This window comes from Nicotiana tabacum, chromosome 20, assembly GCF_000715075.1.
Source record: "Nicotiana tabacum cultivar K326 chromosome 20, ASM71507v2, whole genome shotgun sequence".
NCBI classification, from domain to species: Eukaryota; Viridiplantae; Streptophyta; class Magnoliopsida; order Solanales; family Solanaceae; genus Nicotiana; species Nicotiana tabacum.
In genome coordinates, this window is record NC_134099.1 from 135,446,980 (window position 1) to 135,461,356 (window position 14,377).

Sequence of the window (14,377 nt, forward strand, 5' to 3'; positions counted from 1 at the left end):
AAATGACTATTTTTAAAAAGCCAAACGACTAAATTGGCAGGCCAACAACTAGTTTTTAAACTTCCAACCGTTGGCCAATTTTAATTTTTTTTTTTGAAAAATAGCCATTGGGCCCGTTAGGCCCGGTTGAACCGGCCCAGGCCCGCCGGCCGGTCCCGAGCTCGCGGTCTCTCCATGCTGGACCGGCCCACAGTGGGCTCCTAGGACCGCTTGGGACCGGACCATACGGGCCAGTCCATTTAGCCCAAAGTTCATGTGGGTTCGTGGCCCCGGGCTGGGCCCGGACCACAATACAGCCTTAACTAGGACTGATATTCCACCATCAATCGCCAAAGATGTATATGTCAAAGATGAAAAATTGATGGGATCATTTTATAAATTTTAAAAATATTGGGTAAATTTGTAAAATTAAAAACTAGCAAATTCCCATTTTCAATTGAAAAGCCGGTGAGAAACAGTTTTTCAAATTTGAAAATGAATTTTCAAGTGAAAAAGAAAAATTGGTAAGAATAAAATAACCAAGCATTGTTTTCAAAAAAAATTTTGAAAAAAAAGGAAAAATTTGTATGTCCAAACGGGCTCTTAAAATTACCAACATGAAATAAGGGTCGAATTGATCCATTTCGGTAAAAAGTTACTTTCATTCAATATATTTACATCAAAACAAAAAGTGTGTATACGGTAAAGGGAAAATGAGTGGATGGGGAGAACGGAGAAAAAGCAAAAAATCTTACGAATTCCTTCTTAAAAAAACCTTATACTAGTATTACTTTTAAAATAAAAGGACAAATTTATTCAAGTTGGAAATAAGAATGACATAAAATACTTGGAGGAATTAAAAATTCCCAAATATCCAACTTATTGTATCACTACCTTATCTTATCATCCTACTTATATTGGGAAAAAATTATTATACTATCATTAGTGCTCCATTACTATAAAAATAAAAATTAAAAATAAAATTATACGCAGAGACTACTTCGCAGAACCTTCGTCTTCCTCCCTGTCGCCGGCCTCTTCACGTTTCAGGGACAGGGACGGACTTTTCTATGTATAATATCTACATATATATGTTATATATATATACAAATAGTGCCTTCTTTTCTGTTTCCTTTTTCTCATAATTTCGATTATAATTTCTGTAATTTACTGAGTTTTCCCATTCAAATCCGTGTATTCAATTGGCTGATTCATTATTTTCAAGTGACAAAGTATTGAGATGGGATCTATAGGGGAAAAGGTAGACCTTGAATCTGATGAAGAGATCCCTTTTAGTTCATCTCATAATGCTACAAACAAGGCAGAAACTCTACATTTTGAGGCAGCTGCTCATATGGCTTCACCTAGAAGTTTCTACTCATCTTCGAGAGTTTTAAGGAAGATGGATCAGATCAGCTTTATGAGGAGTATATACATTGTTATACTTAAAGCAAAGATCAATATTTTGCTTCCTTTTGGACCTCTGGCTATACTGCTACACTATGTTACAAAAAAACATGTATAAAGTCTAGACTTTTGACATTTATTTTTAGCTCTCGCAACTGGCAGTCTGTTATAGCATGTTACTTACCATTTATTCTGTATTACCAATAAATATTATCTGCAATTAACTTTTAAGTGACTTGATTGCGCAAGTAATTTTCAAGTCGCCCGTCAGTAGAAATTAAACACAAGTGATTTATATGTTGACACTACCGTAAATTTTTTATAGTATAATTTAACTTGTTATAGCAGGTTACTTGCCATATATTCTACATTAATCCCATGTTTGTTTTCAATTAAAGTTATTTTTTTAAAATTTAGTTTGCTTTATTTATATTTTGGGATTTATCTTGATATTTCAGGAATGGGTCTTTTTCTTCAGTTTAGTGGGGATTACACCCTTAGCTGAGCGTTTGGGCTATGCAACTGAGTATGTTTATGCTCTTCAAGTTATTTTACTTCTCCTTAGCTACTAAATTCTTTTACATGCTCATTGAATTCCTTAATTTTCTTGATACAGGCAGCTTGCATTTTTTACTGGGCCTACAGGTACTCATTTGTTTATTGGTTGTTTTACTGTATGTTGTTTGTTTTTGTTTTTGAGAAATATAAGTTTTGAACTTTTTCCTTTTGAATGAATCATTGAGAGAATTAAGTTGAGCTTCTCAAATTGCTTGCTTAATCTCAATAAAATAGATACTGGGTGATTTCTTTCCATCTACCTAAACCTCGATGACAAAGTTATCTGATACCTCTGCTAGTGGAAGGTAGTAGATACTCGGTGGAATAGTCGAGGTGCGCACAAGCTAGCCTGGACACCACCGTCATTAAAAAGGAATCTCAGTGTTTAAGTTGAATGTCAATGCCGCCGCAGAGTAACTTGAAAATGTGACTTAGGTTTGGTTTTTACCGAGAAATTGGGTAATCAGGAAAGATTGGTTGAATTGAGAGGTGCAACAATTGAATCAATCAAGTATTGTGAGTTCCATATTATCACTTGAGGAACTAGAAACCCCTTGAAATAAATTGTTGGATTTCATCCTCCTTGACTCGAATCACTAGATATGATTTCCTTGCGACTATTTTAATGGTTATATACTGTTCGTGTACTTCTGCTCTTCTGCATGGCCTTCGCTGGAAGTGTTTTAAGTCGTGCATTTGTTTTCAGACCTAGCACATTTCTTTTGATTACTGGGATGACCTTTTCTGTTTTCTGATGTATAGTTGGGGGACTTCTGAATGCTACATTTGGCAATGCGACTGAAATGATAATCTCATTATATGCATTGAATAATGGAATGATGAGGGTTGTTAAACAATCCCTGCTGGGTTCTATTTTGTCAAATATGCTCTTGGTGCTTGGATGTGCCTTCTTCTGTGGCGGGATTGTTCATCATCAGAAAGTCCAGGTTTTTAGTAAGGTGATTATCTTCTGATCAATCGTGTCATCACGAAATGTGCAATGAAGTTGACACTTTTGTCTTTTGTGAATGTGATGCTTCACTGTAATTTCGTATTTTCTCAGCTATAATGTGCTCTCACTAATGTTATATGCTAATCGTAATGATGATCGTTACATTGCAGGCAACTGCTATCGTGAATTCAGGATTGTTATTGATGGCAGTCATGGGCATATTGTTTCCGGCTGTACTTCATTTCACCCACACAGAAGTGCATTTTGGGAAGTCAGAGCTGGCTCTTTCAAGGTTTAGCAGTTGCATAATGCTGATAGCATATGCAAGTTACCTATTTTTTCAGCTCAAGAGTCAACAAAATCTATATAGTCCTATCAATGAGGTAAGTTGCTGAAAATCTTGGAATTTATTTCTGATTATTCAGCTTGTACGATTTCTCTAAGGTAGTCTGCGGCATTAGCTGTTGACAACTTTGTTTTCCTATTTAGTAATCAAAGGCCTGTTATGGAGGAGTTAAGTTTGCACAAAATTTCAGTTTTTTTCTTCCAAATAAACTCGTACCAAGAACTCGTACTGTGATATGTGATTTTCATATCATCTTGTGTTGCTGCAGGATGCATTAGTTTGATCTAGTTATTCTCTAAATGTGAACAGGATAGAGAAAATAATGCCGAGGATTCTGATGAAGAAGAGGCCCCTGAGATAACACAATGGGAAGCTATAGGGTGGCTTGCTATTTTGACAGTATGGATATCTGTGCTATCTGGGTATCTTGTTGATGCCATCCAGGTGACCTTTCTTTTTCTTCTTTTATTTTATAAATATTTTTGGCTGTAGGCACTTTTTCACTGCTGTATTGAAAATGCTATCATTTTTCGGAAGTTAGTTGCTAATATTCTGTGTGATAACCTGCTGACTTTAGATCATTGAGATAGTGACTATCGTAGTTTCCCTGTATGACTTTTTCCTGTTGCGGTAATTAATCAATGCTTTGATGATTTAAGTAACTGAAGCTTTCATGAACTACACTTTGCCAGCATAATGATCCTTGTTTGATTTTCCCTCTGCATGGTCTTTGGAGCCTTTGCAGTGTGTTTTCCTCGCTTCCATGTGCCTTGGAAGAACTTGTTGGAGCTCCGCAATGATGACCACTATGTGTTATGTAGTGATGGCACAGTTTAAGGTTCACTATGAGGTTCAAAATGCACAACAATTGTTAGTTACACAACCTGCTGACTTTAGATCATTGAGATAGTGACTATCGTAGTTTCCCTGTATGACTTTTTCCTGTTGCGGTAATTAATCAATGCTTTGATGATTTAAGTAACTGAAGCTTTCATGAACTACACTTTGCCAGCATAATGATCCTTGTTTGATTTTCCCTCTGCATGGTCTTTGGAGCCTTTGCAGTGTGTTTTCCTCGCTTCCATGTGCCTTGGAAGAACTTGTTGGAGCTCCGCAATGATGACCACTATGTGTTATGTAGTGATGGCACAGTTTAAGGTTCACTATGAGGTTCAAAATGCACAACAATTGTTAGTTACACAACCTGCTGACTTTAGATCATTGAGATAGTGACTATCGTAGTTTCCCTGTATGACTTTTTCCTGTTGCGGTAATTAATCAATGCTTTGATGATTTAAGTAACTGAAGCTTTCATGAACTACACTTTGCCAGCATAATGATCCTTGTTTGATTTTCCCTCTGCATGGTCTTTGGAGCCTTTGCAGTGTGTTTTCCTCGCTTCCATGTGCCTTGGAAGAACTTGTTGGAGCTCCGCAATGATGACCACTATGTGTTATGTAGTGATGGCACAGTTTAAGGTTCACTATGAGGTTCAAAATGCACAACAATTGTTAGTTACACAACCTGCTGACTTTAGATCATTGAGATAGTGACTATCGTAGTTTCCCTGTATGACTTTTTCCTGTTGCGGTAATTAATCAATGCTTTGATGATTTAAGTAACTGAAGCTTTCATGAACTACACTTTGCCAGCATAATGATCCTTGTTTGATTTTCCCTCTGCATGGTCTTTGGAGCCTTTGCAGTGTGTTTTCCTCGCTTCCATGTGCCTTGGAAGAACTTGTTGGAGCTCCGCAATGATGACCACTATGTGTTATGTAGTGATGGCACAGTTTAAGGTTCACTATGAGGTTCAAAATGCACAACAATTGTTAGTTACACAACCTGCTGACTTTAGATCATTGAGATAGTGACTATCGTAGTTTCCCTGTATGACTTTTTCCTGTTGCGGTAATTAATCAATGCTTTGATGATTTAAGTAACTGAAGCTTTCATGAACTACACTTTGCCAGCATAATGATCCTTGTTTGATTTTCCCTCTGCATGGTCTTTGGAGCCTTTGCAGTGTGTTTTCCTCGCTTCCATGTGCCTTGGAAGAACTTGTTGGAGCTCCGCAATGATGACCACTATGTGTTATGTAGTGATGGCACAGTTTAAGGTTCACTATGAGGTTCAAAATGCACAACAATTGTTAGTTACACAAGATGTTGTAATTAAGGCTTCATGCACTAAGAGCATATTCTGACCCCCCACCATAAACTATTGATTTTTATATTTTTTTAATTTGTTTCACCATATCTTTATGGAGAAAGGTGAATGGAAAGTTAAGTTGCAAGGTGATTAGTATCCCTTTTAAAGATAAGACCTTCGAAAATTTATGGTTACCTGATTAATAAAAGAAAGGATTTTAGAAATTTATGAATTATATGAATATACTTCCTGATTATATGTAAATATGTTTCATACAGGGTGTATTATTAGCCAGCAAGTTTGGCAAAGATTCTTTGAGTTAGTTAAGGATTCCCTGCAACGTTTGGTCAAGAAGAATTTGCTTGTGTAGTGACTTGCTCCCTTCAGAGCAAATAGTATTGATTTTGGGTGTTTCGTTTAGGTTATATGAGGATACTTGCCTCATGCACTGATCTTTTCTTTTTCCTAAATAATCACTTTGGGTTCCGGCTGAGTTGCAACTTTTAACCGTTGGTCGTTATATTGGAATATATTTGACTTCATGGTAGAAATCTTGTTGGCAGCAATTTTCTGCCCATTTTATTTGTTAATCAATTTCAATCTTTCGTCTTGTATTATGTCCCCAATTCCATATATCCGATTGACAATATCATTTGCAATTTCATGGTTATACCATTGACTTCAATCACCACTAGATTAAGTGATACACAGGCACCTACACTTAGTAAATTTAAGCTTCACACGTATATCTGAAGCATTAAAAAATTTGTTCAAGTTCTGTTGATTTTTGATTTTCTGTATGTTCTTAATCGTAATTTGTTCGTATTGCTAATTTGATTTCAGGGAGCATCTGACTCAATGAACATGCCTGTGTCTTTTATTAGTGTCATCCTGCTTCCAATTGTTGGAAATGCTGCAGAACATGCAAGTGCAATCATGTTTGCAATGAAAGATAAGCTTGTAAGTTCTTGAAAAACCATATTCACTATCTCATTTGCTCCAGAATAGGTTGCTAACGGGGTATTGTTTGCAGGATATTACACTTGGAGTTGCAATTGGGTCATCAACTCAGATATCAATGTTTGTGGTAAGGCATTAAAATGTGATACAAGAATCATCTGAATTAGGTTCGGAAAAATCCGATGACAAATATTTTATTTTTTATTTTTTAATTTAAATTCATACAGGCAGTCCTGAGAACATACTGGATTTGTTTGTTTGTTTGTTTGTTTGTTTGTTTGTTTGGTGTACATTAGTGCAGTCAGTTTGTAGTTATGCAAAGTTTATAATAAAGCGTATAAATCAAGTTGCTTATTTGTAGATCTCATGCTTTTGATAATGCAGATTCCATTTTGTGTTGTTGTTGGTTGGTTCATGGGAAAACCAATGGACTTGAACTTCCAATTGTTTGAGACTGCTACACTCTTTATCACAGTGCTAGTCGTGGCGTTTATGCTACAGGTTTGTCGTCTAATCCTTCTGCCGCCACCCCCACCTCACGCAAATCAGACAGTTGAATAAAGTAGACGATGATGTTCAGCCTGCTCTCTACCATAGACTACTCAGCAATGAAAAGCTTGCTACTAACTCTAATTGTTACTTTACAATATGCAGGAAGGAACATCAAACTATTTTAAGGGGTTGATGCTTATTCTATGCTATCTCATTGTTGCAGCCAGTTTTTTTGTACATGTTGATCCATCAAAAGGTTAGTTCGCACATTCTTTCCCTCTAAAATCTGAGAATTTCTTTTTTTATTTTATTAATAAGACAAGAGTAATTTTGCTAAAGTACACCAAGTTGGTGTTATTTGCAGAAAATAGAGTACATTTGATGCAAACCAATGTCCAAAAAGTAAAATTCTGCTAACTACACATTGAGATATGATATTTTGCACCAAACATACAAATAGAATAGAATAAGCCCATCTCCATAATTTCCATCTCTTCAAGCTCTCGGCGTCCTTTATGTTTTTAATCTGCTCCTCCAAGTGTTCTCTTACCACCATTGAGCACAATCTTTTCCCGATAAATGTTTCACCCACTAACTGTAATATGTAACATAACCACCTCCAACCGATGTCCATCTCTTTATCTTCACCCTCTTGTCACTCGGTTGATATACTATCAAAGATTAGTTCACAAATTTCGCTCTACCCTTCCTAATCTCTATTGCTTGTTTCTCCTTTGTAGTTTATGGAAGATGTCAGTCTCAGCAATTCAAATGTACTCCTTCCAATTTCTAGATCAAAACTAAGAGTTTTATCCTGTTCTCTATCCCTCCTTTCCTTCCAATCTTATTCAGCTCTGGTTAACAGAGTCGCTGTTTCCGATTCATGACCGGCTATGAAATGCCTAAATATTTACAAATTCGGTAAGCCTGTGATGAGCCCAGACAGAGCTGTTCTCCACTGTTTGTTCCATGCCATAGCATATAATTTTTTTGAGTATTTCATTAATCTTCATGTCTTTAATTTGCTACTACATTATTTGAATGCTTTGAGAAGTTTCATTCTTTATCATTCTCAAAAACAGAAAAAGGTACGTTTCATTTGTTGGTTTTATCTACCACCAATTTAAGCTGTTGGTCGGTTGGGACTTAGGATTATTTTGTTTTTGTGTTAGAAAGTTACAATGTTTGAGATCTGTTCTGCTCTTTTTGTTAGGGTAGCAAACCTACCAAGTCTTCACAATAAACTCCATCACAGCAACATGTACACAAGCTCACCACTTTTTTGTTGCCAAAATGACCGTTAAACAGTCCTTGGACGAGTTTGTTTTGTTGGCAGATCTTCCTACCACAAGCCAACTTCCTCTAGCTGCATATCTAGGCTTTGGTTAGAGCTTTCAAATACTAACTGCTCATTTTGATACACTGCTGAATTGAGGTTGTGATGTGTTAAATATCATGCTCGTTCTACCTCCTTCCCCAACCCCCACATTTTGGATCACAAAAAATTGGCCATTAACCTTTCTTGCATGGGTGTGGTGCAGAAGGGGAATAAGTATGCTCTGAGCGGTGATACTCATGCCTCAGCAAATGAACTCTTTGACTTCTGGCGATGAATCAAAAGCGATGAGCCTAACAAGCTGCACTCTGCCCAAGTGTTGACTAAATCTAGAGTGCAGGTTGTGGTGGTGAAGTGGTAGATGGGTTCTTTTACAATGGAAAACTCGATGGTTGGGGTGAACTGTTGGCTTCTTCGTCGACGTTTATCCATGTTGTATCATTTTCTTTAGCAAACAAACAGTTTCTGTTTCTGTATATCCAAGCTGATTTTATATTCTTCCACTTGGAGAAAGTTTTTGGAAGAGTGGGCGCTGTAGAACAATTTTTCTTCCACATGTAAGATTTAGGAGATACAAATGTTGTACCTTATTCATATATATCCATAGTGATCCCCAGATTGGGGTTGAGATGTAATTGTTGTAATGGATACTTAGAAAAAGTTCTTACACAACATTAATGTATTGTAGCAAGGCATGCTTGTTACTGGATTATTCAGTCTTTTGCATAGTATTGGTTACCTGCACGGATTTGTGCTCTTCTGGCTATAACGTTTACGTAGTTAGAACTTCAAAACGTTGACTATGTATGAGATTGCATTTTGCTAAAACGTTTGTTAGTTAAAACTTAAAATACTGACTATTGTGTATGTGTAAGCATAGAATTATCACCTAGAGTCAATTGTTCAAATTAAAATCGGTTAAATAAATAAATGAAGTTCGCTGGAAGACAAATTATAGTAACAACGTCATGCATATTAAAGAAGAACAGAGTATCTTTTATTTCCAAATTTGAGTTTCACTTCAAGATTATTACATGTCAATGATGCTTACTATTGATCATATTGGTGTTAACATAAGCGCCAACACCGGCACCACCACCTCCTCCAAATCCTCCACCTACACCTTCTCCACCCAGTCCAAATCCTCCACCACCACCAGTGCCGCCTCCCCATCCGTTTATTCCCTTTCCAAAACCACCTCCTACTCCACCAATTCCTCCTCCAACTCCTCCACCAATTCCTCCACCTCCTCCTATCAAGGGTATACCAGGAACAACGCCGTATCCAGGTCCAGATCCGACAGGAACACCATCATATCCTTGACCAGGTACACCTGGAACAGCGTCAGGTCCTCCTCCTAACAATGGTATACCAGGAAGAATACCAATTGGAATACCATTGTATACTTGACCAGGTAATCCTCCTATAGAATAAGGTATGCCAATGGTGCCAGGTCCTCCTAATAAAGGTATACCACCATATCCTAGTCCAGGTCCTCCAGTTAATGGTGTCCCACCAGGAATATTACCATATTCTGGTACAGGTCCTCCACCTATAAAAGGTCCAATAGGCACATAACCGTATTTTTGGCCCGACAATCTTCCTATAGAATGTATACCATGAAAACCATCATATTTTTGACTATGTCTGCCATTTGAATCAGAGTCTTTTTTACCATTCTCCGCCAATTGCCTACAATGAATGCTTCGAACTAAAAATGTAGACAACAGCAATATTAAAACGCTCCTCTTCACCATTTTTTTACTCTCAAATTTAACTTGTCCTCAACCATTTCAAATAGATACTACCTTTTTATAGGTAGAACATGAAAACTATGTAATTAATAAGAGTATATCTACTTTTGAACTGATTCTAGTTTTTAAATCCTTTCTATTGGTTCACACTCATAGAAGCAAACATCCAAAATAAGGAAGCATCACTAAAAGTTATGCTTTGACGGGCTCTCCATTACTGCTCCCCATTTAATATTATTCAAACTTCATCCTCTAAAAAGAAAAAATAAATATTACAATGCACAGTCATACATAAGTCATGCTACAATTTTGGGAGAAATTCAAAAATAGCCAGATTTACAAGTGATCATTCAAAAATAGTCACAGTTTCAAAAGTAATCGAAATTTAGTCACTTTTCATGTAAATATAAATCTGAACGAAAACACTGTTCAAAATCCGGAAATACTCCAGCATAATATACTGGAGTTCCAGCATAAGTATACTGGAATTCCAACATATTATAATGGAGTTCCAGCATAAGTATACTGGAACTCCAGCATATTATAATAGAGTTCCAACATAAGTATACTGGAACTCCAACATAATATACTGGAGTTCCAGTATAATATACCGGTCCAGCATAATATGTTGGAAGTTCATACACAGGTGCATCTCCAGTATATTATGCTGGAACTTTCCGCGTGTTAGATTTCTAGTATAATATGCTGGAAGTTCATAAACAGGTGCACCGATCTCTAGTATATTATGTTGGACCGGTCCCTGTTGCAACAAAATAGTTGCTATTTTTCATTAATTTTGCAAACGCTGGCCATTTTTGAATTACCAGTCCGAAAACTGGTTAGCCCCTGCTATTTTTACTACAATTTTGTAAAAAGAATTTATGAGTAAATACAATATGCAATCCCTTTTGCGCGCGATTTGTAAAGATAATGCCTCTAGATTCTACAGTTATTGTAATATGCTTTATTTTTTCTTTTCCTAAATAGAGAATTTTCTTTCGTGTGATCTGTGTGAAAACTTCTTAATATGAAATCGTAATTTAGTTATTTCAGATTTTTGATTATTCAGAGATAAAGGCAAATGGTTTGAAGCTATAGGAGTCTTTTTCATTTTCATGTTTGTTTTTTACCATTTAATTGTGTTTTGGTTAAATCTATAACATAGTATTTCTAACTAGCAGACAACAATCTACTAAAGTACTAATTTCAAATATTTTGTAGGGGAAAAAGATCTGATTGTTTGATGTCTTTCAACAGAAACAAATGTGTAAACAAAGAAAAATATTTTAGACAAAGAGAGGAAGTCAAATCATAAACCCATGCCAGAGAGATTTACGTTACATAAGTAGTTGAACATTAGAGAACGTTACAGTACTTGTTTAAGATTAGAAACGTTACAGGAGTTGTTGAAGATTACTTAATAATTTTCATTTGGCTCTGAAAATTTTGTATTTGTAGGTATCATAATTGTACTGCTTTAATTATATGGTGTGACTTGTAAGTCTTCTAGATTTGATGTTTAAGTGCAGCGTTAATAGATGCATGCGCGTGGTTGAAGGAGAGGATGACGTCATGCGAACAATTTTTTAAATTTATTAGATGTATAGCACCCGTGCGATGTGCGGATAAAATAAATCATGTTGTGTGATCTTATTTTGTTTGACCATATTATATCATACTGCGTGAATTAAATTTTAATTTTCTTTTTTTTTATCCAGTGAAACATACCCAATAAAAAAATTGATGAAATTAGAAAAAGATTTATATGGACATCGAATAACTATTCATTTCCTCACTTTTCTTTATTATATAATCTGCTATATTTATTATTATTTTATTTGTTATTATGACGTTTTATTAGCTTGTTACTTGACTTAATATTTTTGTAATTATCTCCTTTTAATATAATATTAATACATATATATATATATATATATATATATATATATATATATATATTTTTTTTTTCTTACTCCTAAAACTGTTCTTTGAAACGTTTTTTCCATTGAATATCTTCATTTGAATTCGTCAAAAATATAAATTATTCCCTTTTTAGTTATAAATTTACCAATGTTTTAACTAATTGTTATTTTTGTATTATATGCCAAGAAATTAAGTTTTTCTTCTCCTTTGACTTTTTATAAAAATTTTGATTTTTAAGATTTAATTATTAAAGTCAACTATCTTTTAAAATTATGCTTTACTGCTTGATATTCTTTTATTACCTAATATTTTTTGTTTTTGAATTATCTATTAAGATTTAAGTTACATGTATTTTACATATGTATGATTTTTGTCATAAAAACTCAAAAACGCTTTCTGGTTTGAAATTCTAATACATTTTTTCTTCTTTTATTCTTCGATTATCGTTATTGCTTTATTCGTTGCTCAGTATGATTACACTATCATGTGAATTTTTATTAGTTTGTCTTTAAATTTAATGTCCTTGCTTATTACCTCCTTTAATATAACATAGATTTCTTACTTCTAATAAAGTTGACTATTAATTTATTTCTTACTCTTTTACTTGAAATTCATTCATTGTTCTATATTTTTTTATTTTTTACTTTATCTATTATGATTTTAGTTATATTTTGTTATTTGCATGAATTTTCTCATTATAATTTAAAAGATATTTTCTCATCTCAAATTCAAATAACTTCTATTTCTATAATTTTATAATATTTTTTTTTATTTTTCTTGCGAGTAAGTTTATTTATTCGTTACTTGAATTGGCAGCTTTTATTTTTTTTATTTTCGCCTTTTATATAAAAACTCTAACTTGAAACTACTCCCCAATTTGAATGGACAGTTCTTTTCCTTTCCCTATTTTTTATTATTGTATACGGGTAAAACCGAGCTCATGATGCACCTCGATTTCCGACAAGATAAGCCAAGCTCGAGATGTGATGGCAAAGGACCAAAATCAAGCCGAAAGTCCCATCGAGCCAGAGCCCGGGGACACGACGCTTGCCCTCGGGATATCGAGGTCATAGTTCAAGAATCGGTCCTAGCCTCGAACAATTTCGAGGAACATTATCGGATGATCAAGCATAGCCAACAGAAGGCCGAAATATCCGTGACCGCGGGGCAGGGAATCGGTTGACCAGTCTCGAGCTTGAATTAGGCCCATATGCTCCCGAGGACGGACTTTTCCTTGGTACTTCCAAGTCACCCAATCCGGTGACATCTTCCGTGGCAGTAGAATCCACGCCATCAAAAAAGCTTTGGAGGGGATCGTTCGCTCCCTGGACACTCTTATTTGACCGCTCCTTCGCCGTTTGAGCTTCGTCGAACATTGAGTCTTTGAACAAAGGCGATCCCATTATATCAATGATACGGGGTGGAGCAGAACCAACATCTTGAGGGTTCGCGACCCTCACTGTTGCATCGGCCTCTTGAGTTTGGGAGGGAGTGGCTTCTGTTGTTCCCCCCTCGGCTGATGCTCGTTCCTCGGGGATCGATGGCTCTCGGGCGACTAAAATTTCATCCTCCCCGGACTCGTCCTTGAGCCTATGGAGGGAGTCCGAGTCAATTACTCGGGAGCTGGAGGTTTCTTTTGGTTTGCGGACCAACCTCCTTTTCGGCTTCTTTTTCTCCGAGCTTGGGGAACTCGGGGCCCTACTCCTCTTCTTCTTTCCGACCTACCCCAAAGCAAGAGACTCAACGGGCAAATCCACGTTACCAACCGAAGGCCTAAGCTCGACATCCTTAGGCAAACCTAGGAAAGAAAGTAAAAGGAGTAAGAGCTTGATAGTAAAAGGAGAGGCCTAACACAACCTTATCGAAAAAGTGTTCTTACCATGGGAATAGGCCTCCCAGCATCCCTTTGAGAGCTCGCGCCACGAGTGCTCGGAGTAGGGCATCTGAGAAACGATACCTTCAACCCGCTCTTTGAGTCGAGGAACAACATTTGGAACCCGAGCAACGACTGCACCACCACAAACACTAATAAGAATAAGAAAAAGAATAGTAAACATAAAATCGACATTAGAAGGAAAGTTCACTTACGTCTTGTATTCCACTTTTTGGGGGATGGCATGCATTCCTTCGAAATTAGGTTCGAAGTCCTTACTCGGAAAAAACTGTCTTGCCATACCCGATAAACGGTAAACCGGCAGCCGTAAATTTTGCTTGCGAAGAATCAGAGGAGGATCACGATCCTCCACATTGAAGGATGAATCTGACCAAGGCAAACTTCATACCTCTTGTAGAAATTTACGATGACCAGGTCCATCGGTTCCAATGTGAAGGGATACGTGTAAACACTCAAGTATCCCTCGACATGGGTGGTAATGGACTCCTCGGGGTCAAGGACCACAACAGTTTTATCGGCCCAGTTGCAATCTATCTGAACCGTAGGGAGGATCTCCTCTGTAACAACCTGACCGGTTATTTTGCTTGCTAGATCCCTATTTTCCTAAATAAGACTCCCTATATGTG

The 14,377-nt window shown here is 36.4% G+C and overlaps 1 protein-coding gene across 2 annotated transcripts; it reads left to right on the top strand.

The window, feature by feature from the left end:
- Positions 1-923: 923 nt before the first annotated feature.
- On the top strand, positions 924-8,921 carry LOC107793473 (vacuolar cation/proton exchanger 2). Of its 2 annotated transcripts, none has more exons than XM_016615846.2 (11): positions 924-1,498; positions 1,845-1,912; positions 2,003-2,031; positions 2,707-2,903; positions 3,067-3,279; positions 3,552-3,686; positions 6,236-6,352; positions 6,426-6,479; positions 6,737-6,853; positions 7,007-7,100; positions 8,386-8,921. In XM_016615846.2, exons 1-11 carry the CDS (start codon positions 1,220-1,222, stop codon positions 8,394-8,396), a joined length of 1,314 nt encoding a protein of 437 aa, XP_016471332.1. In that variant the 5' UTR covers positions 924-1,219; the 3' UTR covers positions 8,397-8,921. The 2 variants fall into 2 exon arrangements, with proteins under 2 accessions (XP_016471332.1, XP_075096651.1); XM_075240550.1 differs by lacking the exon at positions 8,386-8,921 and adding an exon at positions 8,058-8,161.
- The last annotated feature ends 5,456 nt before the right edge of the window (positions 8,922-14,377 follow it).